Source organism: Ambystoma mexicanum, chromosome 3p (genome assembly GCF_040938575.1).
Source record: "Ambystoma mexicanum isolate Mex_15411 chromosome 3p, UKY_AmexF1_1, whole genome shotgun sequence".
Taxonomy (NCBI): Eukaryota; Metazoa; Chordata; class Amphibia; order Caudata; family Ambystomatidae; genus Ambystoma; species Ambystoma mexicanum.
In genome coordinates, this window is record NC_090925.1 from 987,408,477 (window position 1) to 987,435,271 (window position 26,795).

General features: G+C 48.0%; 1 protein-coding gene across 1 annotated transcript in view; it reads left to right on the forward strand.

Annotated features, from left to right (window-relative positions):
• The window catches only part of PLCG1 (phospholipase C gamma 1), a 1,097,362-nt gene that overhangs the window by 628,187 nt on the left and 442,380 nt on the right, over nt 1–26,795 (forward strand). Inside the window, exons 12-13 of the mRNA XM_069652272.1 lie at nt 22,242–22,362; nt 23,871–24,039. Coding sequence (XP_069508373.1) covers nt 22,242–22,362; nt 23,871–24,039 — 290 coding nt within the window. The remainder of the gene's footprint in view (nt 1–22,241; nt 22,363–23,870; nt 24,040–26,795) is intronic.

Consider the following 26,795-nt stretch of genomic DNA (forward strand, 5'->3'; position numbering starts at 1 on the left):
CGTTACTTGACGCCACGAAGGCCTTCGACTCGGTTAGATGGGAATGGTTATACGCCACTATGGTCAGGATGGGGATCGGACCCGCCTTCCTTAAATGGACCCAATTGATCTATACTAATCCCACTGCCAGGGTGCGCACCAACAAGACTTATTCTGACAAATGGCCCCTATATAAAGGCACACAGCAGGGATGACCCTTATCCCCTATGCTATACATTATTGCTGCAGAGCCGGTGGTTGCATACCTCCGTCAGGAATACGGTGATGGAGGCATTGAGCTAGACGGAGTGTCACATCTCATCTCCATGTATGCAGATGACATGCTACTTTACCTGCATAATCCCGAGCTCCGTCTGCCCTACATTCTGGAGACATTAGATTGCTTCCATACAAACACAGGCATTCATATAAATAAGGACAAGTCTTGTCTCTACCCCCTCGCTGCATTGTATAGCCGGGAGTACGGATCCCTGCCCCCACTAGACCTCCAGTGGCAGGTAACATCCTTTAAATACTTGGGTGTTACCATACACCGTAACCCGAGTACCGAACACATTCTTAACACGGTTAGGGCGAAGGATGCACTTGCAAAATCCATGGACTTTTGGGGGAAGCTCCCTCTCTCTGTGGTTGGGCGGACGGGACTCCTCAAAATGGTAGCACTCCCATGCCTACTACATTGCTTTTCCAACGTCCCCTTTAACATCCCCCCCGCTTTTTTCAGAGACCTGAACAAGCTCTGTAGGGGATTCCTGTGGCAGGGAGGTAGGCACAGGGTGGCGCTGGACATTCTCCAAAGAACCTATGAGAAGGGGGGATTGAAAGGCCCCAATTTCGAACTGTATTACCTGGCCAGCCAACTGAGGCACGTAACGCATTGTATGGCGGATGAAACCACCACCGACACCCGACTTCTCCAACCGGCCCTGCTGCGACTGCTAATCCGAGACTTACTTTGGGTCTAGAAGGGGGCTCTACAACATCATCCTTACCTGATCAAGCTTGGAACTCAGCTCTGGAAGCGGGCCTGCAGAGCAATGGGGTTGACAGACCCATATTCCCCGCAGATCCCCATTGCGGCAGTCATGGTGAAACCCTCATGGGGACACACAGAAACACGCACTCAGTGGGAACCCTATGGTGTGGCAGTACTGGGAGACCTCATTCATGAACAAGAGCTCATGGCTTTTACTGACCTCAGCGAGTCTACGGGCCTGCCCACAGGCCAGTTCTTGCTCCACAGAGCAGTAACGCAGGCCCTGAAGAAAAGATGGCCAGAGGCCGCCAACCAACTCATAGAGAATGAAACCATCAAATCATTGCTGGACACTGCCGAAGGAGGTCACGAAACCTCCAGAATATACAAAGCCCTACTGCAGGGCACGACAAAGAATGAACTAAAATGCAAAGGGAGAGCGAAATGGGCCTTGAATTTGAGGACAAAGCATGGGAGAAAATAACCCATTACCATAAAAAAATCTCCAGAAATGCTCGCCTCCAACTCATTCAGCTGTACATTACCAACAGGGCCTACCTTACGCCTGACGCCATATCAAAGTTCAAAGGAGCCACAATCCAGACATGTCCCAAATGTCACGAGCCAAGGGCGGGAATGACCCACATGTTTTGGAGCTGCCCGGTGGTCCAGAGGTTCTGGGCCCGGGAGAAAGAGAGGGTGGCGACAGCTGAGATTGAGGTGGAGATTCACCAGCCAGCAGCCTGCATATTGGGGAGATACAAGCGAAGCAGCAAGAATAAGCCCCTAAATAGACTTATTGACTTGATATACATAACATCGAAAAGGCGTATAGCCATGGGTTGGAAGAGCGCAGGGGGTCCGAGCGAGGCCCTTTGGTGGGATGACCTCAGGAGATGGATAGCCGCTAAAACTGCGGCTTGGGAAACGGCGATTCAGGTACAAAGACTGGACTCCAGTGCAGATCTACTCCGTTGGGTAGCGCTAACGGTGCCACTTCTCCACCCAGTGGCGCAGGACAGCGCCTCCAACATCTCCGACAGTCCCAGCCCGGCTCGTGCCTAAGGAAACCTGAGGATTTTACTGTGGTCTCGGAGGGAGGTGGGTGGGGCGGGAGGGTTGGGAACGTTAAGGCATGTTGTTCTTGATTTATACATATCGCATTGTCTAACCAATGATTCGTTTGTGTTACTCTCTGTTGAAAAACAAATAAAGAAATAAAAAAAATAAAAAATACATTCAGGCAGGCCATGTACCCTTAAAGTGGCTAATGAGCATGAAGGGGTTGACGTTGCTCCATGTGTCCATGTGCCTATAAGACTTGGACTTCACCATTGAGCATTGCATTGTTGACCACTGCCCTGTGGCTACTAGAAAAGGGGAACCCTGCCACCACTATTATTTTCTAATTTTCTTTCAAAGTCTGTTTTCCATTTTCATAGTTTTGTAGTCCGTTTTCAGTGTTTACTGTCACATGACCCTCATTAGCATATATTACAGACCTCTTCTGTATTGACACCATTCTAGTGTCTGCTGCCGCTGGAGGCTCTGCCTGGCTTCCCCCAGTGTGCTTGGGTTGTGTTTGTGTTTTCTTTTTTTTTTTTAATAGAAGTGTTAGGGGTGCACCAAAACACGTTGACCATGTTCTTCAAAGATTTACTCCTACAATCTGACTTAATGGAAGTACGTGTGTGTGTGTATTTAGTCTACACAAAAAACGGTTTGATATCAGAACCTCTCTGTATATACGGTTGAATAAACATTCAAAGCCTTTAGTCATGCTAGAGTGCATCATGGTTCTATGTGCTTTTTTCCAATTGGCATTTCTTATTTTCTTTTTAATACATGGTCAGTACATATTGTTTGCGCGCTTGCACCATTACATTACTACAAACTTGGAATACTTTGAGCGTGGTATGGTCTCACTTTCTGTTTTGATTGCCAGGTTTTCTTTACGCTGGGTACATTTTCACCCAGGCCGTTGTACAGGAGAGACTAGTTGCAATGTTGCCTTTTTAGGTACATTACCGTGCCCCTTTCTTTTCCTGCGTGATTGTCATGTGGTGCTGAATAGTAGAATAAATAGCTAGCTATTTATTTTAAGGCCTGCCTTTGTGAATCACTAGCTTTGTTGGCCTTCTCCTCCTGTTTCTTTGATAGGAATGGCCATACCCATCACAGGCTCTGGATGGAACCACCCAAAAAGCAAGCAGTATGTATGGGAACCAGTTTTCCCTGGAATAGTAAGTCCTGGACACCCTAATCTCTATTCAACTTTTGAATGATCTCAAGGTGGAAGTTTGTCTTGCCATTAAGGATTGGATGCCCACGAAAATCTTTAATGTTGCAAATCGCCTTGAAGGTGGGTTGTTTGGGTGCCAGCCAGCATTTTGTATATCTCAGTTTTTGGAAGGAGGTTTTGGAGCCATTAATAATAAGTCGACCACTGGAATCTGAACCCAAAGCACTGAGTGAGCAAACCAACAGGATCCTGGAATCTCTGCTGTTAGTCTTCATTGCTAAAGCCAACTACCGTAGCTCAAAGCTTTTCCTCTCTTGACAACGGGAAGGCTGTCCAGCTGATTCCCTCGCTTTAACAGGTGGGCACAACTGGTTCATGGTCCTGCAAGTTCATTTGGCATCCTCCTGAATCTTGCATGCCTTGAGCCCGCTCCGTTCTGGAAGGTCTGTGTATCCTGAGATGGGGCTCCTCCAGTGCCGGGACACTGAGTTTCCTTCCTTGCTCATACTCTTGCTGTCTAGCACCATCATGGGAGATCGATCTCCGTGGCCCTGATGCTGCTCCTGACTATTAGGCAGTGTTATCCCCCAGAGTCTTTTTTTCTATGTTGCTGCGTGTAGACCCTTCCTAGGTGCTTGCAACTGTGGCAAGCCAGACATGGGATATGGATAGGAAGACATGTTTGAACCTGGCCAGTTTTATCAAAGGGCATAATGCCTCGCCAATCCCTACTTCTGAGATGATGGTTCCATAGTCTCAAACGAAAATAACGAACTGGTGCTGGTCAGGATGTCTTATAATACCAAAAATCCATTCTCTGTCTTTACCTCATCTAACCTAACGTTTGTCCCTACCATTAATACAAAAACGTAACATAAATTTAGCCTAGAAAAATAGGCTCCTCCTTAGTTGGGAAATGGTGGCTAGTTTCTGGCCCAACCCAAATGTTCTCTTTCAAGCTATAGGGCAGAATGTACAATTTCAAATGTTGAGTCTGGGGGCGCTGTTTGGCAGCCTGCAAAATGGCTGCCTAATCTGGATGCTCCGTGTGACACCGACTTGAATCCTTTGGCATCGTCGGAAACTTCGCTCCTTGGACCCTGAGGCTGTCTGGTTATGCTGCCGTAGGTGCGGGGGACAATCGGTCTGAAAACCAGCGAAAATCTTAAAATAAGAAATGCCAGTTGGAAAAAAGCACATAGAACCATGATGCACTCTAGCATGACTTCTATGACCTGGCAATCCCTTATATGGTTATGGATCCTTTAATACTTCTGTGACATAGTAACCTTATGTAAGTTAACATATGCACTGTTGATTATTACATTTATGTTTATTGAGACCATCGCACTGGTGACAGCTTCTGATGTCTGGTCGGCTCCCACATTTGAAGACGGCCTGATGATCAGGGGGCCCTGTTGGTTGCCAGTCACCCTGGCCTGCAGTTACTGGGCCTCATCATACCTTGCTCATTGTGTGGCGGCTGGCTAATGAACTTCTATCTTGTTTTCTTAGATGTTGTCAGGGGTCGCAGACGTCCACCACAAATGCAATCTATTTGATGCAGGAATTTGTGTTCCCCAATAAGGTGGTCACTGGGCAGCATTACACCCCACTGCGATCGCAAAGTTTCTACTATGCTGTTATTGTGCTTCTGCCCCAGTTGGGGCACGTATAGCACCCTTGTGGGGATCCTGTACATACTACACCACTTATTCTACGCAATCTAGAGGGGTATTAACGCTAGTACAATTAAATTTACACTCAAAAGAAGCCACATAGATACAGAAGGGAGATATGTTGTTTTACGTTGCGAGGTGTTGGGTGTGGAGTACTTGCTGGTAAATACTTATGGCCACAATGTGGATACACCAGAATTTTTCGATACTGTTGCCTAGGGTACATTGGGGTTCCAATCATATGGGGGGGTATTAATTTGATACTGAATACGGACCTAGAAAGGACTGGAGCGACACCCAGGGTTTTATCTTGTTCTGCCAGACTACAATTGCACATCCAACAACTTGGCCTGCACGATGCATGGAGGTGCCGCCACCCTTTTGATCGGGAATACACTTACTATTCCTCGGTTCACATACATATGTTCTGGTCCTGCCCGAGGCTGAACACATATTGGAGTGGAATCCTGAGTGTGCTCTCCGAAATAGTGGAGACTGTAATTGCTCCTACCCCGTTGGGTGTACTATTTGGGGTGTGGGAGAATGTAGAGGTAAAAAAATGGCGACATTTTTTAATATGAGCACCATGGTAGCCAAAAAGTGTATATTATTGAATTGGAAATGTGCGGCGCCACTTACTGTCACAATGTGGTTGAATGCTCTTACCTGGACTCAAACATGTGAAGAAGATTATATTGCATCACGACCTATGGCATCTCGCCCCAGATGTATGATGCTGAGTCATTGTACCTGGCTTACGTGATGTGTTCTATTATGCTCAATGTACTGCTGTATTCTGATATTTACGACGCTCTGTACTTTGCATGTACTTGACTGCTCTGTAGGTGTACTGCTACTTGTGCCAACTAAAATAAAAGTTTTAAAAACAAAATGTTTGAGTCTTTCTCGCTTCCTGGTGGTGCTTGGTCTGGACCCGACCGACATGTCTCTTTCTGCAGGCAAATTACAAGGTTGTGAATGCCCAACTTTAGATCTGTCCTCAGTCGCTGTGTGTGTTCTCCCCGAGTGGGAAAAAACACTTCTTTCTACTTTGGTGTTTCTGTCTTTTAAACAACAATGTCTTTCACCCCACCTATTAAAAATGTGTATGTTGACGCTTTTCGACCATTCTCCTTTTGTTGGGATTCTTACCCCTCTGTGAGCTATCACTGGTCTCAGACCTGGGCTACTGGGCCTCTCAGCCCTTCTTGGTTCATCAAATGCCTGAACCCTTTGTGGGGTGCCACAGTTCTCAGCCTGGCATGGGCTGTTCGGCTTCTCAGCTTTTCTTGTGGTTTCGCTTTGCTCACCCCTTCGTGGGTTCGTGTTATCTCAGTTCTCAGCCTGGCATTGGGTTTGTGGCTTCTTAGCTCTTCTGGCTGATACTTGTTTCCCCAGCATTGGTCTCCTGGGACATTTTTCGACCCCCCTGGAAAGGGATGGGATCAACCATTGGTTCCTTCATGTAAGTACGGCAACAATAGTGGGTCAGAAACTAAATCATTCATTTTTAAAGGGACCTGTACATTACTGACATGCTCAGTAGAATCTCACTTGCTCTGACCGCTCGGGGGTGTTTGTTAGGAAAGGTTTCTCTTTTTTGCAACGTTCCCTTCATATTTTCTATGGACACCCTTGCTTTTTACTTGGTTTTTTAACCTGATCGGACTGTTTAAAGGGAAGTAAAACCTTCAGTTTCACTTCCTTTGCCTTTTGCTGTTTGGCCTTCTTCCTGCCTTGCACTAGCCTGGGAATGCTGCTGCTTTCACGGCTAGTGATCCCTTTTTTGTGTTTGTTGTACAGGGAGAGTTTGGGTCTGTCTGGTCTGACTCCGCATCCATGGTGCCAAAGAGTCTGGGTGTGGGGCAAGAGTTAAAACAGTAGTTGTCCCTGATTGGACAATTTCTGTCTGTTTGAATGGTGCAGATCCTTGCCATTGGTGGGCTTAGACTTCCAGCCAAAGCATCCATGCTGTCAATCCCAAATATATTCATCTACGGTCAAGCTTGGTCTTAAAGTTGCCATGTGGTAATGTTGAAACAGCTTGCTCAACCTGGAACCATATTTGCGCATTCTGATGATGCTGTTCTTGAAAATGGTGCGCCACTTACGAATTCATGTTCTTCGTACTGATGTTGGATCTATGTCCGTTCCATCTCTGTTTTACTGGTATACTGCACTGTCCAACATAATACAACCCACGAGGGCACCTCATTGTGTAAATCACATTTGCAGTATCACATGTGGCAAACTTAAAACAGTTTAATCTTTTCCCTAGTTTTACTGGTGAATAACATTTCCCTTATTGACAAAATTACAGTTTGTACAATGAAAACAAGGAAATGTTCCTGTACGTTAGTGGCTAGCTACCTTGCTGTGTTCAGCATCAATTTTTACTCGATGGTCCCTGAGGTTAGGTCCTCTAGTGTATGAAAAGAGAGGGGTATCCTTGAAAAGATGCTTCAGCCTGTCATTGCATCTCAAGATTTCCCACTGTTTTAGAATACACTTTTTAATTTCTATAGATAGCTTTGTGTGGAGAACCTGGAGACGTAAACCAGTGTGTGGTCTTTTCTTTTCAGTATAGTGTCTAGTAGTTTCTAATGTTCGTACTGCAAGTGCTTTGTGCAGGTCTGTGTCTACCTCTTCGTTAAATAGCCACTAGCACTAAACCTATCAGCCATCTGTTGCGTTTCCTAGTGACATTCTTCACTATTGCTAACAATGCGCTGTACCCTGAGAAGCTGATTGTACGGGAGATGCTTAATTAGGCTGCGGGGGAAGTAAATTGTTTCTATCTGTAGAGTTGCGGAAAATGATGTTCTCTATACCATTTAAAGTAGGAATGATCTCAAGATCCAAAGAATGAATTGTAGGACTGCCAATCTCAGCTCTAAACTGTATACGATTGTCGATGGAATTAAGGTATACAAACAGATGCTCTAAATCTGTTTTAGGTCCTGTCCATATTTCAAAAATGTCATAAAAAATGTAATTGATATACCTGCCCCAGCATGACAGATAATTCTGCCATACTGGATGGGTTAGTACATGTTCAGTCTCGAACTTTAACATAAAACAGTTGACATAAAATAAGGGCCAAAGTGGCTCCCATCAGTGTTCCTACTGTTTGTAAATAACTGTTGCCCATATAGCCGGTCAGATAGCACAGCGAATAGAGCACTCGCTTTGACATCCGTGCACAGCCTGCCGATCCAGGTTCGAATCCTAGCAGGGCCAAAATCAGTCTTTCATCCTCGAGGTCGATAAATGAGAACCACACACTGTGGGTAATATGCCTGAGGGTTTGTAGCGCTATAAAAATGTGAATTATTATTATTATTATTATTATTATTATTATTATTATTATTATTGAAGTAAGTTTTCTGTGAGATGAATGTGAGTAATGTGAGACTCACAACTATGTTTAGTTTTCTCGAGGTTTGATACTTTATTTTAAACAAAGAAAATAAACCCTAACTAAAGCTACTCGACCAGGGAATTCCCTACTTGATCTAAGGGAAAACCTCCTAGCATACACAAAACTAACCCTCACCATAAACAATATCAACATTCAAATAACATAAATGCAACATAAATAAAAAGTTACCAAATAACCAGTGTCTTGGATGACTTCTACTTGTCCGGGGCAGATCTTGCCATGTTCCAAAGTCAATTTCCCCCAAGGAAAATAAAGTCTTAAATTAAGTCTTGAAATGTTCCAAAGAAACAAAAGTTCACACAAACAAAAATCCACTGGTAATAGTTCCTTCTTCGCTTGATGAAAAGATTCTTTCCAAATTCCACAAAGAAAACAAAACAGCGCCGCCAATGGTATTCCTGAATAGCCCCCTTCCGAGAAAGAATGGGTAGAGCTTAAGACAAAAGTACCACTTTTGCTTTGCAACAACTCTTCTTATGACTTCTTTAGCGTCTTTGAATACAATTTGTCACAATGGTCCTTCTTAGGGTTTGCTCTGTCTGTAGCAACTCCCTTCTGCTAATGATACTGTGAGAGTAGGCTCCCTTGCTCCACAGTTTGCTTCTGCTTCTACTACATTCAAATAATGTTCTGGCAAAAGTATCGACAACCACAGTTCTACTGCTGCTACTGTGACTTAGGATTTTAGGCAAGGCACTCTTCTATTGTATGGCAAGACAGGGCAGCCTCGTTTCCTTTCCTTTCTGTCTTGCAGCTACCAGAAAATCTGTCTTTAGCTTACAGACTGCTTCTTCTTAACTTGAACAGTCTCAGATCTACAGATTAGAATTAGTTATTTTCAACAGGTACCTGGCTCCCTTCCCCAGCATCATACGCACCTTCTTGTCTCCTGTAGTTGCCCCAAAGCTGCATTGACACTCTTTCAGCCTTGGATAACTTGGCACCCTTCTATCAGAGAACTCTGGGTTTACACTAGCTTCAACAACTTTAAAATAATGGTGTTAAGTTCTTAATTGAGCTTATTTTACTTTAAAAGGGTTTGATCTACCGGCGTGGGTAATACCTGTTCTTCGTTTGACTTAAGCAACTTCTACGACTGCTACATAAGTGTTCAGTATGTTACAAGGAATCCATTTCTCTGTAGAAAGGAAATGAGGTACACCCGACTACCACTTTAAAAATATGCGTTCCTTCTTTTCGGTTAGCGTTCTGCTTCAAAAGAAATTGTGACTTTTGATGTTAAATGAGCGTGTAACATTGCGGGAAAGTCAGCTTGTACTTCATAAGGGTTACCAGCAACTTTCTCTTTGATAGGCGACACGCGACCGTGCGGCAACAGTTTACATCTAACAATCGGGGGGAAAAAGAGGCTTTCGCTTCACGCGGGTACTTTAGCTTTGGTGATATAAGGGTGTGATACAATTCCTTTGTTAGAATGACTTCCCTTTTCTGCGAACAACTTTTACTTGCATGTGAGTATAAATTAAGCTTGCTACAGTTACCAGCAAGGTATTCCTGATGATTTGGAGTCCGGAGCTTCCTTCATTGACTCCACAATCACAGCGGGTGTAAGCTGCTTATACTTCCCGAATTAATTTTTTCCGCTGCTACTGCTACAGGCACTCTTAGGACCTGCACCCCTCTGGAACATGTGTGTCTCTGATTCAGCCTTGTTAATAGAGAATCTTCCTTTCTCCAGCTTCACTTAACTTTCTTATGCACACAACCCTTGGGTGGATGCACAACTTCAGCTCTGCATTCACAGCATTAGGCGCACCTGGAAAGACTGCCTGTTTCTCCCAGTCTCTTCCAATACTGCCACAGCCAAAGGTTTTGTGAGCACCGGACCAACTCAGAGCCTGCAGGTGAAATCTGCTCTTCCTCTGCTCTGGCGTCTCTTCTTTGATCACACTTCCTAGTGAACTGCCAGCCTCATGCTCTGCTTCTTCTGCCGTCCTTCCAGCTCCTGCTCCAGCTTCCTTCTACTGCTCTTGCCTGCTGCAGCATTGTATGTCCATCATGTGGGTTAATTGGCTCCAGGTACAGGCCCTTGGGACATTACCTGACCTTGCCAAAAACTGTTAGGCCTTGCCTGCCTGTCCTTGGCTCCTACATGCCTCTCCAGCCCTCTTCTTCATCACAGTGCCTTAAGGATTCTGGGACATGTAGTCTACCTCAGAGAAATTCAGTTTTCTTACTACTTAAAAAGGTTCAATTATCATTTTTCCTCCATTGATGTTATTGAAAGAGGAGTTATAGGGTTTAACCTTTTTAGAGACAGATGGGACAGGAAATTTCACATGTTTGTCGTTCCTTTTGGTACACTTTAACATTGTGGACGATATGGGGATTTAGGGGTATAAAATATGTTTGTTTGGTGTTAGGCAGAATTGAATGGAGTACCCTCTGGGACCACCACATACAATTAGGACTACAGGTGTAAGCAAAACCAACCTTTGGTATAAGTCTGTAGTACACAGTTTGTGGTAGAGAGCTGAGCAGTCAGGCTTATCTCAAGAGGGAATGTGAGCAGTGAAAGAGGTTACACAGAGGTCTTACAATCACAGTGGTTCAAGTAGACACTTGTACTCAAGGTTTCTTGGTAAAACACTTTATTAATTTATTACACAATCATTTAGAAAACATTCACTAGAAGGAGGCAACTTAATATCATACACAAATAAACTTCAACACCAAACTAATATATTTCTGAACAAATTAGGCCCCCATGAAATAGGAACAAAATAGCATTTCGGTCACTTTAAAAAGGAGGGTAAATGTACAAGTTAATAGAATAGATCACAAATACTTTCTTAGGCAGTGCAAATAGTTTCAGTTCACTAGAGGACTCCATTCAGTTCAATAGGCCTAGGCCAAAGTCAATGGACTAGTGTCTTTGATAGGAAAGAGCAGTTCTTGAAGTAAACGGTCTTTGTCAATGTTTACAGAAGTAGTTTGTACGAAAAAGAATCATATGTTGGGTCACAAGCTGATTAGGCCTGCAAGTTGGGAAAGTTCCACAAACTTTCACCGCAAGAGATGCGTTCTCTCAATCGGGTTGGCACAGTACCTTTAATACGAAGCAAAAGATGCAGCTGAAGATGTTAGTTCCCGGCAGTTCCTGCAGATCTCACGGTTCCTGAGCCTCAGTTGTGGGCACTGCACGGGATCATCTTAAAACGCTGACAAAATGGAGTCACTTCAATTCGAGTAGCTGTAGTCGAGCACACAAGCTGGTGTCCTTCCCCCTGGTTAATCCTAACCAGCTCAGGGAATGGTATCCAGGTGGCTTATGAGTTGATTGGTCCCACCAACTCAAAGGGAGAAGTCGTCCTTGAAGGGGCTTCTCTGTCGAGGTGAACTTGGCAATTCGGACCTGCAGCAGGGCTTTACCGGGCAAACCAACAGTCCAGGAGTTGCAGCAGCTGTCCTCTTCCAGCTCGTCTTCGGTTCTTTCGGTCGACTCTGCTTTCCAGTCCAAGAGACTCGCCTTTTAAACAGTTTTCTCCCATTCATTCCATCTTAGCTGCCACTCACCCAGCAGGGTGGCTGTCCTTGCCGGACAGTCAGCCAGCCAATCACACCAGAGTGCATTTGGGTCTCCTAGGAGACTAAGGCCCAGGAGTTTCGGGCACGTCCCTCACTTCCTGCCCACCCAAGACACTCAGCCAGAAGCGGTATTCAGTCCTGAAGCCTGCCAAAGGCATGAAAACAAAAGAACCAAACCTAGTTTGGCACGCAGAGACAAACACTAGAAGGACTGTTTCAAAAAGAAATGTAGAAAAAAGAAGGCCGAAGACCGGGACCCGTTTAAACAAAAAGGGGCTTAAGGCGCCATCTTGAACAACATGACTCCCACGATTTTTTGCTACTGGTGTTTGCGGTCGGGCAAAATCATGGTAGTTTGTTGTAAAACCACTGCCACCAGCCATTTTGATTGACTGCTACATGAGTTTCTAGACACAGGGCATACTAGGTAACCCCTCCAGCACTCTATAGGAAGATAGTGTGTGCTGGGTCTGGGAATTTAAAAAGACTAGTAAAGTCAATTTAACCTTACATTCTCTGGGAAACAGTAGTGTATCCCAGAGAAACTATTTAAACATTTGGGAAGTCTAAAAAGACATCCCTGTGTCACTGCACTGAGGGTGCTGCGTAACACACATGAAAAGATGCCTATGGAGTTATCTTAAAACTCTATAATCTAAGAACACAAGATTAAAACCCACATCAAAATACAGGAAAGAGTGGAAAAAAAAGCTCACACTCTTTCCAGGTAAAAAAAATCAAGTCCTTAAAATCCAGCAAGGTTGCTGGGGGTCTCTAAGGAAAAGGGAATTAGCACATTTTTGAGAATTCTCCCTAACATTTGGTTCAACACTATATTGAATCACTTCTTTAGAATTTACATTTCCATCCTTAGTAGGAGGACAATTTATATCAAAATGGCGATAAGTCAATTCCTCCTGCAAGTCCTCTTCAAGGAGAAATATCGTGTCTCACCCTATGTAATCACCCCACTACCCTGGGCCTTGTCTCCACCCAAGTGATCCTCCCGCAGTACACCACCCCTAGGATTGGGATCATGAAGCGTCTGCCCTCTCCAGACCAACTGGGATGAGACGTTAGACAGAGTTTTAGTGGAGGGTCTGCAGGATTATCCACAAATGCCATAATTAACTGTTATGAGGCTCCAATTTGATTCTCTTTTAGAAGAATCCATTCGACTGATTCTAATTCCAAATTATGTGGAATTGAGGTATATAAACTCCTCATCTATGGTAAAAAAAAGAGCAACTGTCACTAATTTCACAATTTCTGAGAATCTGTAAAAAGTGTGTTGTGTTCTTAATGTATGTAGCAGACTTTTGTATCAATGGTTGTAAAATGAAATCAATATAGATTCCCAGAGGTTGAAGCACGCTATTTGTGCTGCTACAATGGGTCGTCTGTTTGGATCAAATAATCTTTTATGAATCTTGGGCAGGAGGTAGAAGAAGACTTCTGTGGAGCAGGTGATCTCATGAGACCTCCAGGGAGCAAAGATGACTGGACTCATGGGAGTCACCAAGGTAGGCGGTGACAGATGGTCATTGGTTTGTGAACAAAGGAGAAGGTCCTGCAAGGCTTCCTTTGAGACTAGAAGGCAGGAGCAGGTGCCATGTAGCACAAGTTGAAGATACTTTAAGTTCCGAGGGTGCAGTTGAAACAGCCACAGCTGCAGCGAGGTAGCCCTGGAGAGGGCTGGTCAGTCCACCAGAAGGTGAAGGGGCACTTCTGAAGGCTCAGCATGCTTGAGTAGGGTCAAGACTGGTGGTTCCCATTGTTGGTGCTGGTCAGCTGCAAGGGTTATCCTTGGGTCTGCAGCGGGCTTTACTTCTAAGAAGTGGTCTTGGCTCCAACGATGATCTGTTGAATGGATGCAGGAGCCCTCTTTTTTTTTTAAACATTTTATTGCCATTTCATTGATCATGGTACAATAAAATACAGTACTTTAGGGGACTGGGTTTGCAGCCGCGTGTTGTTGTTGCATGTGTGCATTCCCGCATGAATTGTATGCTCTGGTTCGCAGATCTGCATCGGTACATTTTCCTCCCACCTGCCCCCACCCCTCTTGATGAAGAACCCATCCGCTTATTTAGCTTTAGTAGCTGAACTATGAACCCCAACAGAACATCCCGTACCCACCCCTCGACCACCCCCCGAACTGTCAGTTGCTTTGAGAACTTGTAACCTCTGTGGCCTAGAGCGCTGTGCGTTGGCAAGATAGGATTTGGATTTCGAACTGGCTGGCCTCGGTATTATTGTGGACGTGCACCCTGATTCTGTGGGTGTTTATTTGTCCCCTTTTCCCTACTCCCCTACCCCACACCCCCTAGGTGTACAGGTCTGTGAGTGTGCAGAAATTTTGCCACCCTTGGGGGAGGGGGGGGAATTGTATGTCTGTCTTCTGGCCAGCGCTGCTAGCTCTATTCTGCATGTTTTTGACAGTAGTTCTGTGCGTTCAGTGACTGAGGGGTGGGGAGGTCTCAGCCTTCCAGTGGATGATCAATAGCTTCCTGGCTGTGAATAGCATTATCCCTGTGAGTCTGCAGGTTAGAGAGTCCTCGTGCCAGTCATCCGCCTCCGCACCAAACAGCATCACCTCAGGTGTGAGTGCGACCGTAGCCCCATTGATGCCCTCTATTTGTCTGTGGACCCCCCCCCCCCGCCAGTATTGAGTGAGTTTGGGGCAGTGCCATAGTATGTGTTCCATAGTGCCTAAGGATCCGCATTCCCTCCAACACAGGTTTGATTGAGCGATTCCCATCTGGAAAAGAGTTGTCAGGGTGAAGTATTGCTGTTGTATGATTTTGTATTGGATCTCTCTGTTTTTGAGTTTGGTGGATATTAGGGCTATGGCTGTATAGTATTCCAGGATATCCGATATCTCGATTTGGGTGCCAAGGTCCTCAGACCAGATTTGTGCTAGTGTATGGTCACGACCCTGGTTGTCCGATATCGCCATTTGATAGAAAGTGCGTATGTGTAGGTATGTGTCTAAGTGATGTTCCATTTCTGTCTCGCAGGGGGCTGGGGTGTGTGTCGGAGATATCTGTGCAGTGTGCCTATGTATGGTGTTGCAAATTGTGTGATACGTAAGCCAGTCGCCTGTATTCAGTCCCATTCTGGGTTGTGCGTCTTGGAATGGCAGCAGTCGTCCCACCTCACATAAGTCCATAGGTCGTATGGAAGCCCATTCCAGGTCTTGTTTGCGATGTATTTTTTGTGTTTGTTCGTATGATAGGATTGCCCTGATACTGGACCATGGTGGGGCATGCAAGGTTTGGGCCCCTTGTGTCACCCTGAGTTTGTGCCATTGGGTTAAGGTGGGCCCGATGATAGGGTGTTCCTTTAAGTGTGAGGGGAGCTCTCTCGGGGGGATGGCCATGATTTCGATCGGGTTTATTGGTTTCATCTTTTCAACCTCCATTGCCCTCCAGCTAGACTCGTCTGATGTGTCTAGCCATCGCTTTATCCAGCAGGCCTGTGCCGCTTGGTAGTAGGCCCTCAGGGAGGGGGCCGCAAGACCTCTGTTTGGTTTAGCGGCCTTTAGGACCAATAGGTGAATTCTCGCTTTCTTCCCTCTCCAGATAAACTTTTGCGATTGCTCTGTTTAATTCTTTCAGGGAGTCGGGGGCTGGGCTGATGGGGATCATCATGGCGATGTGTGTAAGCTTGTGGAACGAGTTCATTTTGAGGGCGTTTATTCGTCCGGTGAGGGAGAGGGCTAGCATGTCCCATCTTTTTTAGGTCTTGGCAAATGTGTGCTATTTTACTGGGGTAGTTTAGGTCTCTGATGTTGACAATTGAGGTGCTGACATTGATGCCGAGGTACTTTATGTGATGCATTTGCAGGGAGAAAGTACCTCGGCATCAATGTCAGCACCTCAATTGTCATTCCTCCTGGGTCCCATGGGATGTCCGGGCGCAGTGGCATGACCTCCGACTTGCCCCAGTTGATTGTGTAGCCAGCCATTGGGCTTGTTTCCAGAAGGAGCGATCGGATGTACGTGAGGGATGTGCGACCTTTACTGACATAGAGTAGCATGTTGTCTGTGTAGAGGGATACGCAGTGTTACTCTCCGCCTTGTATGATGCCCGTCCATCCCTTGTCTGCATGAAGTCTGATCGCTATATGTTCTATGGATAAAGCATATAGCAGTGGCGACAGCGGGCAACCCTGGCGCGTCCCTGACTGTAGCTCGAAAGCCGGGGAGGTGACGCCATTGGTGATGACCGCAGCTGTGGGGCCTGTATATAACAATCTGATCAATTGCACTACGTGAGGGGGAAAGCCATATCGTGGTAGTACTTTGAATATGAAATCCCACTGAACCTTGTCAAAGGCTTTTTCCGCGTCAACAGCCAGTATTGCATCTTCCGGGTCCCTGTCCCCCATTACCAGGTGCAGCAGCCTTGTAATGTTGCCGCTTGAATGTCTATTTCATATTAATCCCGTTTGGTCTTTGTGGATGATATATGGGAGGCTATTTTCAATCCCTATGGCTAGGCGTTTTGCCAGAATCTTGACATCAGCGTTTGAGAGAAATAGGTCTGTAAGAGCTACATAGTTCGGGATCCCGCCCCTCCTTGTGGAAGACCACTATGTTTGCGGAAAGCATGGACTGGGGAAGGCGTCCTAGGACGATTGCTTCGTTGAATACTCCCTCAAGTTGGAGTGCGATGTCCCCCCCTAGTTTCTTATTAAGATCTATTGGGATCCCGTCTGGTCCAGCTGCTTTCCCAGGGGTTAGTGCAGCAATGGCGCTTGTTATCTCTGCTGCTGTGATGCATGCTTCGAGGGCAGGTATGTGGTCCGGGGGGATTTTTGGGATCTGTATGGAGTCTAGGAAGAGATCGATATCAGGGATCGCAGACGCGTCTAGGGCTGTGTATAATTCTCTATAGAACTCCGCAAACCAAGCATTGATTGGAGTGTCTCCCGTTAGCGGTTTCCCTTCTTTATCGCATATTGTGGCTGTGGTTTGCGCTGCTTGTCTGTTTTAGGACAAGGGCCATAGTCCTCAGGGGGTTATCGCTTTCAAAATAATATGACTGGGACCAGCTTGTGTAGGCTTTTTGGGCTCTGTCGGTGGTGATCTGTTTGATTTTGGCGCATAGTTTGTTTAGTTGTGGTTTCGGGTGTTTGTCTCTCGATCGCTTGTGGGCCATCTCGGATTTACTTAGTTCCACTGTTAGGCAGGCTATTTCCTCCCCCCAGGTCTTGCGTGTGTGCGCCGAGCGCGATATAATCTGTCCCCTTAGGTAGGCCTTGAATGCGTCCCAGCACTTATGGGTTGTGTAGTCCTGACCTACGTTGGATTCCCAAAACTGCTCGGAGTCAGTTGCCAGGTGCTCCAGGTAGTCTGGGTAGTGGAGCATGCAGAGGTTTAGTCTCCAGGGGGGAGGCTTGCGCATGGTGGCAGGGAGGGCAATGCGTAAGAGGACCGGGGCATGGTCTGAGAGGACAGTCGGGAGAATCGTGCATTCGGATACTAGGTGGAGTGCGTTTGCTGGGGTTCGCCAGTAGTCCAGTCGGGAGTAGCTATCATGTGGATGAGAGTAGAACGTGCAGTCCTGATTTCGTCTGTGTTTGTCTCGCCATATGTCGATTAGGCATAGGTCTTTCATTAGTGTCAGGAGGGCTGCTAGTTTTTTCAATGTGGTGGGGCCTCCGGGGACAGTTCCCAGGCGTTCCAATTGGGGCTCCAGGGTAACATTGAGGTCTCCCCCTATGAGCGTGATCTTGCCCATGTACTGTGCGCATGTTGCAAACATCTTTGTGAAAAAGGATGGGGTGACCGAGGTGGGGGCGTAAACATTTAGGAGCATGATGGGATGCTGGTGCAGGAGTCCCTGGGCTAGACTGTATCTGCCCTCTTTGTCTACGATTGAGTTTTGGACCAGGAATGGGGCCCTCTTATTAATGAGGATGGATACCCCTCTTTTCCCCTGTTGTGGGGAATGAAACACTGTGCTTACCCACCCTCGCTTTAGTTTCTCTGACTATGTGGCACCCAGATGAGTTTCTTGGAGAAAGATTATGTCCCCCTGGAGAGCCCGCATGCCAGTGAGCAATCGTCTGTGCTTAATAGGTTAGTCTAGGCCTTGGATGTTAAGTGTTACGAGGGTAATATTCGAGGCCATTGTCTGTATGTGTATGCCTTTGCATATCTGCGTTTGGTAGATGGTATCTGCCTTTGTGTATCTGTGCTTGTTATGAGGACATGGTGGGGCCAGCATTGTTTGGTGTTAGGAACCAGCAACTCACTTAGGCTCCAACCTGAGCCTCCAACAATGCTTAAACTATTTACTTGTTAGAAACATTGGGTGGGCTTATCCGTATGCCCTGCCCTGACAAGGGGCACTTGTGCCCTTGCGCAAGGTTTGGAGGGGCCGATGTACATGGCTGCCCCCTGTGCCGCACCCTTCTTTGGGTGCTTTTCATCGCCTCTTGTTACTGACGAGGCTGCGGCGTGCCTCTTTTCGGCCAGAGGCAGCTGCTGACAAGATTCAAACATATTCGATTGGTCTTCTAATGAGGATACGTCACGCACATGGATCCAGGTTTTGCTTGCGCTCTAGCCCATTTTTGGCCTGGTGGGAGTTTGTAGTGAGGAGGCGCTGTGTGCCATTACATTTTCAGTGCTTTGACCCCCAGCCCTTAGGTCTGCAAATGGTTTTTTGCCACATCCCGCATGCCTGTGGTCTGTCTGGGTTGGAGGGGGGGTGCTTATCCGGGTGCTGGGTCTCCGGTGGTGGTTGTTCAAAGTCCGCAGTGACTATGTCGCGCTGCTGGAGGAAACGCCATGCTGTTTCAGGTTCTTCGAAGGTGTGCCATTGCTTGTCGATTTGAACGCACCATGTTGCTGGAAAATTTAGATTTGGCGGTGGTTTGAAGTCTTCATATCTTCAAAGATCGGGCTGAATTCCATGCGTCTCTTGGAGACTTCCAGCGAGTAGTCGTAGAAAATTCTGATGTCTGCTGTTCCAACTCTGAGGGGGCTTGCCGCTCTGTACGCTTTTAGGATCACCATCTTATGCTGGAAGTTCAGCAAGCACATGGTTATGATTTGGGGCCGCTAATCGGGAGGTGGTTTTGGGATTGGTGCCCTGTGTACCCTCTCGATTGTGAGATCTCGGGGGTTCTCAATTTTGAGGGTGTCCCGAAGGAAGTCATATATGTAGGTCTCGAGGTTCGCTCCCTCCACATTCTCGGACAGGCCAGCACCAAGAGGTTGTTTCAATGGGAGCGATTTTCTCGGTTGTCGATTTTTTTCGCCCAGCCTTTGGACTTCCCGGATGACCCATCTAGGTCACTTTACGCTGTTGTTCGATTGTCCTCTATTGCACTTATCCTTTGTTCGTTGTCTGTGATGTGCTCTGCTTGGGCGGTCAGGCGGGTTTGAACTACCTGGAGATCACGCTTAATGTCCAGCACTGTGTTATTCATTTCTTGAGTTCGTTGTCCTATGATCTGCATTTCTGCCAGGATGGTTTGAAGTTGAATTTGGACGTCAATATCCGCTTTGTTCCTGTTGGATCTACGCGGTTGGGTAGGTGAGGCGGGGGCTGTTGGTGCCTCAGTCTTGTGGGTGCGACCTTCTCTTTGCATGCCCCTGTGGCTTCTGGTGCCCGGCCCGTGACTGTAAGTTGATCGTTTGGTGGGCTGTGGTGGCTCGTGATATTGCTTTGCGCTAATCTGGCAGGCTACCTTCTATGGCACTTTATTGTTCTATGTGATTGGGTTCCGTGTTTGGTGTGGGAGCACTCAGGTTTTCGGATCATGGGGGGCGCTTGTCGCCTTATTGCAGTGTTTCTTATGCAGTCTGCTGCTAATCGGGGTGAGTGTTTTAGTTCCCTTTTGCGCCGTTTCGTTAGGGTGCGCAGTTGGAGAGGCGCTTGTTGTCCCCCTGTTTGTGCAGGATGGGGGTAGGACCGATCTGTGTTCTGCCATTTGGGTGCTGTTCCTGCGAGCGAGTAGGGCACCTTGTGAGCTTTGTGGTCTCGAGCCTTGGCTCAACTCGCTGTCTGTTTGCTGGCGCCGCTTGTATGTCGTGTGTGGGGGTCCAGCAGGGTGTCTGGGTAGATGCGTTTCTTGGTGTGCCTGCATGTGGGCGGCCTATTTTCCCTTTTTGGGGCCGCGCCGTGGATGGGCCCTACGCCGCTCCATGCGGAGGTGGTCCAGTGTGGCGCCTGCTTGTTTTTGTCCTTCCCCCTGGTGTTAGCGGGGTTCGGCTGTTGTGTGGATCGCTTTATCCCTTGCCGCTGGTGGGGGGGGTCGTCTGACTTGCCCCCAGCTCTATAACAAGGGGGTTGTCCTACCCTCTATGAATCAAACGAGTGCACACAATTCATCAAGTGCACACTAGTTTTTAAACCCTTTTGGGTGCCCATGCAACTGGGGCAGCCGTTATTGAAAAAAACATGCTTGCTGCTGACAAACACATATCTCAAACTTGTATGAAAGTGTCAGCTTTTATTAGTTTTAGCTGATGCTTTTTCTTTTTTTGCAAAGTATTTTAAGTTTTTGTATATACATAACAGTACATAATGACCGTTGTGGTGAACAAACGCATAGTTCTGTTGGCAATTCAGTGTAACATATTTACAGGTGACATAAGGTGTAAAACATCCATTTACACATTTTAACAGTCAACTTGCTTGTGAATAAAATATCCCATGTGATTGGGTACAGGAAACACAGGATGAAAGTGTGAATGGAAGAGACGTTGATAGTAGGTCTCCAATGCCCGGCTAAAGTCTGACCTCATATTTGCCCCCAGCTCTGACGGGCGATCTGTGGGGATTGGGTGGGTGGTCCTGGTCTTCTTTCTGTGGGTTGTGGGCTAAGCTGCCCCGTGGGGGTTTCTGTCCTGGGGGGCCACGCCTGCACTGAGTGCGCTGCCCCACAGGAGTCCCATGTGGCCCAAGAGCCTGTGTTTACTTGAATTGTACTTTCAGTTTATTTTTTTTGTTGCGTAGTGGCGGCCAGCCCTATTTGCGCTCATGTGGCCGGTATTGACCGCTGGTCATCGGATCTGCTATGGGCTCCCTACTCTGCTTACTTGAATTGCGGCCTGCGACATCAGGAGGCTGCTCTAGGCGGGCGTCTGTTGGCCAGTCCTGGAGTAATGCAGCGGTGAACACTGCCCAAGGATCTCCGATGTGGGCTGGCAGATGCTGGGAGGTCTCGTTCCGACTCCTGCTGCAGTGGTGGTAGTCTGAAGTTGATTGTGGGGTGCAGCAGAGCTGGGGTGGTTATCAGTGGTTCTCCTCCCCCGTGTCGGGGGCCTTGCGCTCCGCTCGCCGCACTGCGGGGCAGTCCGCTCTGTCTGGGAGTGTGCAGCGGCTCCAGTTGACGTGGTGGGCGGCCCGTTCCTGTCTCGGGCGCAGTCGGTGAGGGCCCCGTTCTGGCCGCTCAGAGCTGTGGTCTTGAAGCCTGATCCCGGTGCGGGAGAAATTGGCAGGCTTTTGTCCTTGGTTCGCACTCTGAGGAGCTGTCTCACAATTACCTCCAGCTTCCATGGGCCGATTGTATTCGCGTTTGATGTCCTCAGGATCCTGGATGGCTATTCATTAGAATTCGGTAGTTTTAGATGTCTTCAATCCGTTTTATGTTGCATATTTATTCGGTTCCGACTCCGAACCGGCATGAGCTCTGTTAGCCCACGTCCATCTTGCACCGCGCCCCGCTAGCGGTCAGGAGTCCACCTTTTTACCCCGGATTTGGACTGGCGTCATCCCCACGTGCACCAATGGTAAAGATCTGCACCATTCAAAACTGGTAGTGGCTATCCAATCATAGATAGCCACTGGCCAAACAATCTGCCCAACAGCCACTCGGGGACACAGATGTGGACTGGGGACCAGACAGTCCCAGCTCCCACATCTGGCGACGGACACAGGCACACAGACACACACACACACTCCCTCCACCCCCAAACTTTGAAGAGGAAAGGGCAGGCTTTGCCAAAGAACAGCGAAAATCTTATGGCCCAACCATTTTAGAGTACATGGTACTCTTTATGGCATCATGCAGTAAAATGCAGAACTTCACAAGTAAGACATGATTAAACATAGTAGAAAGGTATGTGCTGCCAAGAGCCCATCTTGGACGGATTGCGTTTGTACCACAAAGTTACAAAAGAAACAGGTTTGAGGATACAAAGTATCCTAACAGCACTTCATTTTAAGGTGACTGGACATGAATCATCTGAACCCCCTTGTGCTCTAATCAACCCACTAATTGCAGTATTCATTCTATTCTTTTCCCCCTACATTCGTTTTGCTTTTGTGCCTTATATGATGGTGGGGAGTGTGAACCTAAAACCTTTTGCACCTTTCTTTACTTTTTAGTGGATTGCTGGGATGGCCCCGACGGAATGCCAGTGATATACCATGGACATACGTTAACCACCAAAATCAAGTTCTCTGACGTTTTGTCCACCATTAAAGAGCACGCTTTCGTCAGCTCGGAGTGAGTATGCATAATTGAGACTTGTGTGAGATGAGTGCCCACTCATCGGCAAAGATGAGACTAACAGGGATCCTTCTCCCTCCTCACAATCACTTAACTACTCACCCTCTGCTTGAAGCCAAATTTGCCTTAGTTATTGTTTCGCCCCCCCAAAAAAGGCATCTCTGAAGGGTCTAGGTTCAGAGGTTTACACAGAGCACAGAACTGTAGCTCAGTGAAGGGCAGTATGTGATAGAGCCCACAGCTTCTGGAAATTGGTAGCATTTAAAAGGCGCTGTATGCTGGCAGATTTATATTCTGTCGAATCCTTTGTGGTTATTTAGCCCTGCAGTTGTGGGATCAGAGGTGAACAGGTTCAGAAAGACTTCCAGCAAAAGAAACCCGCATTTTAGGTATGTGTAATGTAATCTGAGATGCACAGAGACAAAAAATACTAGATGCCATAATCCTTGGCGAGATCATTTATACACGGGTGGAGTAATAATTAGTCTTTTGGTCTCATTACAAGTATGGCAGAGCGGGAAGAAATTGGCGGTAACGGAATTACCACCAATATTCCTACTCTGCCATACTAACAGTATGGACCTGGAGTGGAGGACTTACCTCCAACATCATGCTGGAGGTAAATTCTCCAACTCTCCACCGAAAAATCGGCGGAATTACTGCAGTGGAAAAAGAACCATAGAGCCCTGCAATGGGGATTTACACTGCCACTTGTAATCCGGGGTTAATTCTGCCGGACCAAGTGACGATCGTAATGAGGGCCCTTGCCTCAAGTGGCAGGGGGTCATATGTTCCTTTAACTCCATTTCAGATGTGGGGTTCACTGAGGGATGATATCAGTAATTTATCCACACAAGTAGAGGGGGCATTTCTGCTTATGTGTGATATATTGGTGATGCACAGTTGCAGAAGGGCCTATGGTCCCTGTTTTGATATCAGTAATGCAAGGAAGCATTGAGGGTCCCAGCACCTAGGTGGGTGCTAGCACTGGTGCTCAGTTAAAGGAGCTGTTAGGGTTAGGGCAATGTTGGTGACACACAGGTCGGCACAAGCTGTAAAGGCCCCGACTTTTGGGTGTAATGTAAGTTGTGCACAGGTACAGAAAAGGCAATGTTATTTGCTGTTGTGTTAATGGAACTATCCGTCATTCATAATTAAATGAAGTTTGAGGAAACCTTGCCTGAGGTAACGCGGAGTACGCAATTGTGGCGACTAAAACAAACATAGGAATTGTTGCAGCGTGCAAGTGTTTGAGATTCAAGGGACTGAACAAGCTCAACATCTTATTTACAAATGATTTTGGAAGAGCGCTCCAGCAGAATTGAAGGATAGGCAGAAACGGGTTTGGGGTGAAAACAGGGAAATGGCATTAATATAATTTGAGGACATAAGGAGTAAAACAGTGGCAACAGTGAGAGATGGGCTTGCTTTTTTGTTTTCCTTGGCACTTCATGAGTTGTCCTAGTTATAGAATGATTTACATTGAGCTCCCAATTTCCTGCCAGGCACCCAGTCATTCTGTCAATCGAAGACCACTGCAGCATTGCTCAGCAGAGGAACATGGCGCAACAATTTAAGAAGGTCTTTGGGGACATGCTCTTGACCAAGCCAGTGGATATCTCGGCTGATGGGCTTCCTTCACCAAACCAGCTGAAGAGGAAAATTCTCATTAAGGTGCGTGGCAGTGGGCACTGTCCTTAATGTCCTTTCGTTTGGTGGGTGGTGTGTTTGTTTTGAAAGCACTGTGATCGACATGGTGAGCTGTACATTTTGCAATTGAAACATTGGAAGACTTTTCTTTCTGCAGGTTTCCCATCTCTTTTAATGGGACCCAAGCAAATCTCTTGACTATTGGTGTTTCTCCAGCATGGGGTCTGGCAAGGATTCACATGCTCATGAATATTCCGTCGTCAGGCCGGAATCCTCGGTAAAGACAAAATCAGTATCAGTTTAGTTTCTGATCTGTCTTTCTTAGTAGTAACCAATCACTGATCTCTGGGTCATACTGCCCACAGCCAATGACTGCCCTCTCCCTAAGCCCCTCCCCTGGCAGCCATCCTCAGATATTTGCCGCATGCTCAAGTGTTGGGAGTCCTCGTGTTTAACTCTCAAGCTTTTGCTGCGTTTTCGTGCTTTTTCAAAGAGAATTTCTCATTTTTCGGTCAAATAGAGCCTCAAGCTCCACCGTCTCTACATCCGATTAACGGGGATCCGTGTCAGTTTTTCTACGCCCCTCAAGGGTGATGATTTCGTCGAGTTATGCTTCTTGGAGGAGTCCAGGAGTTTCTGCAGCCTACCCGAACATGGCCCAGGATAAAGGAAGCTCGACGCCCGGAAGCTGTTCAGGGTTTGCCCTGGATGCCAGCTGCAGAATGTGTTCAAGGAGGACGAGCACTCAAAATGTCTCTACTGCCTTCATGAGGACAAAACGCACGTGGAGAAGGACTGTGCGTTTTGCAGGAACATGCCGGAACGGACCATCAGGGACCGACACCTTCGTCTCTCCAACTGGCTGGAAGGAAAGAGCCCGTCAGGTGAGAAGAAGAAGAAGTCCGAGCGGTCTTCTAAGTCCTGTGAGGGCGCCCCAGTGACGGGGGCCCAACAGAAGGCAAAGCACTGCGAGTCCGCGGGCACCGGGAGTGCTGAACAGTCGGGCTCCTCGGCTGCCAGGCAGGGCGCCTCCTCTCCAGCGCCATCAACCACGAGCCAACGCTCTGGCTCAGGGAAGAGGAAGGCCGAGAACCCGGCGAAGCTTCTGGAGAGGCCCCGGTCGGGCTCGAAGGATCCGGCCGAGGGGGAGCGAGGCGGTGACCCTCCCCCCAAGGTGAAGGCCACAGGTCCACATAAGGTGGTAAAGGCATTGGTTCACCCGGCCAAGGCCTCTATTGAGGAAATCGTGGCGGCCCTAGCGCAGCCTGTGGACGCTACACCAGTGGAGGCGACCTCGGGGGCCCAGAGTCTCCCTGCCTCCCCGGAGGGAAGCCTCTTTCAGACCCATCGAAAAGACCCCCGTGAAGACCCCAGCAGAAAAAGAGTGGGGGGGGGCCCGGTGGCCATTGTGGACACGGACACAGCATCCGAGGAGGAGCTGGTAGAAGTCTTCGAGGGCCTCGACGAGGGCGTTGAAGAGGCCCGTTCCCACGGGAGGGATCCCGACGAAGGTGACGACGAGAGCGACAGCGGCACTGACGAGGGTCCTAGTCAACCGTCGCTTCCGGAGCCGCAGGACAACTCGGCGGCCGTTTTGTTGGCAATACAATCCTTATGTTCGGAGATAAGGACGAGATTGCCCTTACCACCGACGGAGGAACAGGAACCAGGCTTGACGGAGGAGCCAGAGCCAGGCCCGGCGGGTAGCCCCCCGAACAAGAGAAGGCGGATCCATCCAGCACCGCCTTTTCAGCCCTCGCGGCCTACTCAACCTTTGCCCACGTCCCCCGTCCCTGGAGATGACACGGGAACGGACACGGCCACGACGGGCACCGATGACGATGGCGGTGATGACGGGACGGAGCTCCCATCGCCCCCAGCCCGGGCCTCCCTGCCCGACGAGATCGGATCTTTCCATGCAATGATCTCCAAGTGAAGATGAAAGATGGTTTCCTTTACCAACGGCGCGAGGCCAAGAGGAAAACAGTCCTCGCCGTGCCTCTGCTGGATGACATCTGGGACGAGGGTCTCGCCCTTCTCAAGAACCCATCTACAACACCTGCCAAGAGGGATCAGTACGAGAAGAAGTACCGGGTCCCCGACGCGGCCCCTTTGTGCCTCAGGGCACAAACGACCCCTGACTCGGTTGTCTCAGCGGCGGCCAAGAAGAAAGCAGGTGGGGCATCGTCAACTTACCCGCTGGATGGCGAAGGAAAGAAGCTGGACGCAATGGGACGATGAGTTATCTTGTCGGCGGCAACAAAGATTAAGGCGGCCAACGCCCTCGCGATCGTGGCCCGCTACAACAGGGAGTTATGGTGCAAGATCGCCCCCCTGTTGGACTTCCTACCGGACGACAAGAGGGCCGTGGCCCTGGAGACCTTGCAAGAAGGCGAAGTGGCGTCGGACCACGCCATTACGGAGGCAACGGACATTGCCGACACCGGTTAATGCCAGCTAGGCAACAGCATTTGCCTTAGACGACGAGGGTGGCTCAAGGCGACGGATTTCCGCCAGGACGTACAAGCCAAGGTTTTTGACGTGCCGTTCGACAGGAACAATCTGTTTGGGAAAACAGTGGATGCGTCCCTCCAAGCCATCAAGGCAGACACAGAGACAGCTAAGGCCCTAGGCGTTCTCCGGCAACGAAGGCCGTCCTTTCGGAGCACCGGAGGCATGCAGGGTGCCTCCAAGGGATTCAGCGGTGGCTCCTCTACGTACCGCCAAGCGGCCCACTCCTCGTCGCAGGAAGCCTATAGAGGACGAGGCAAGTCGGGTGG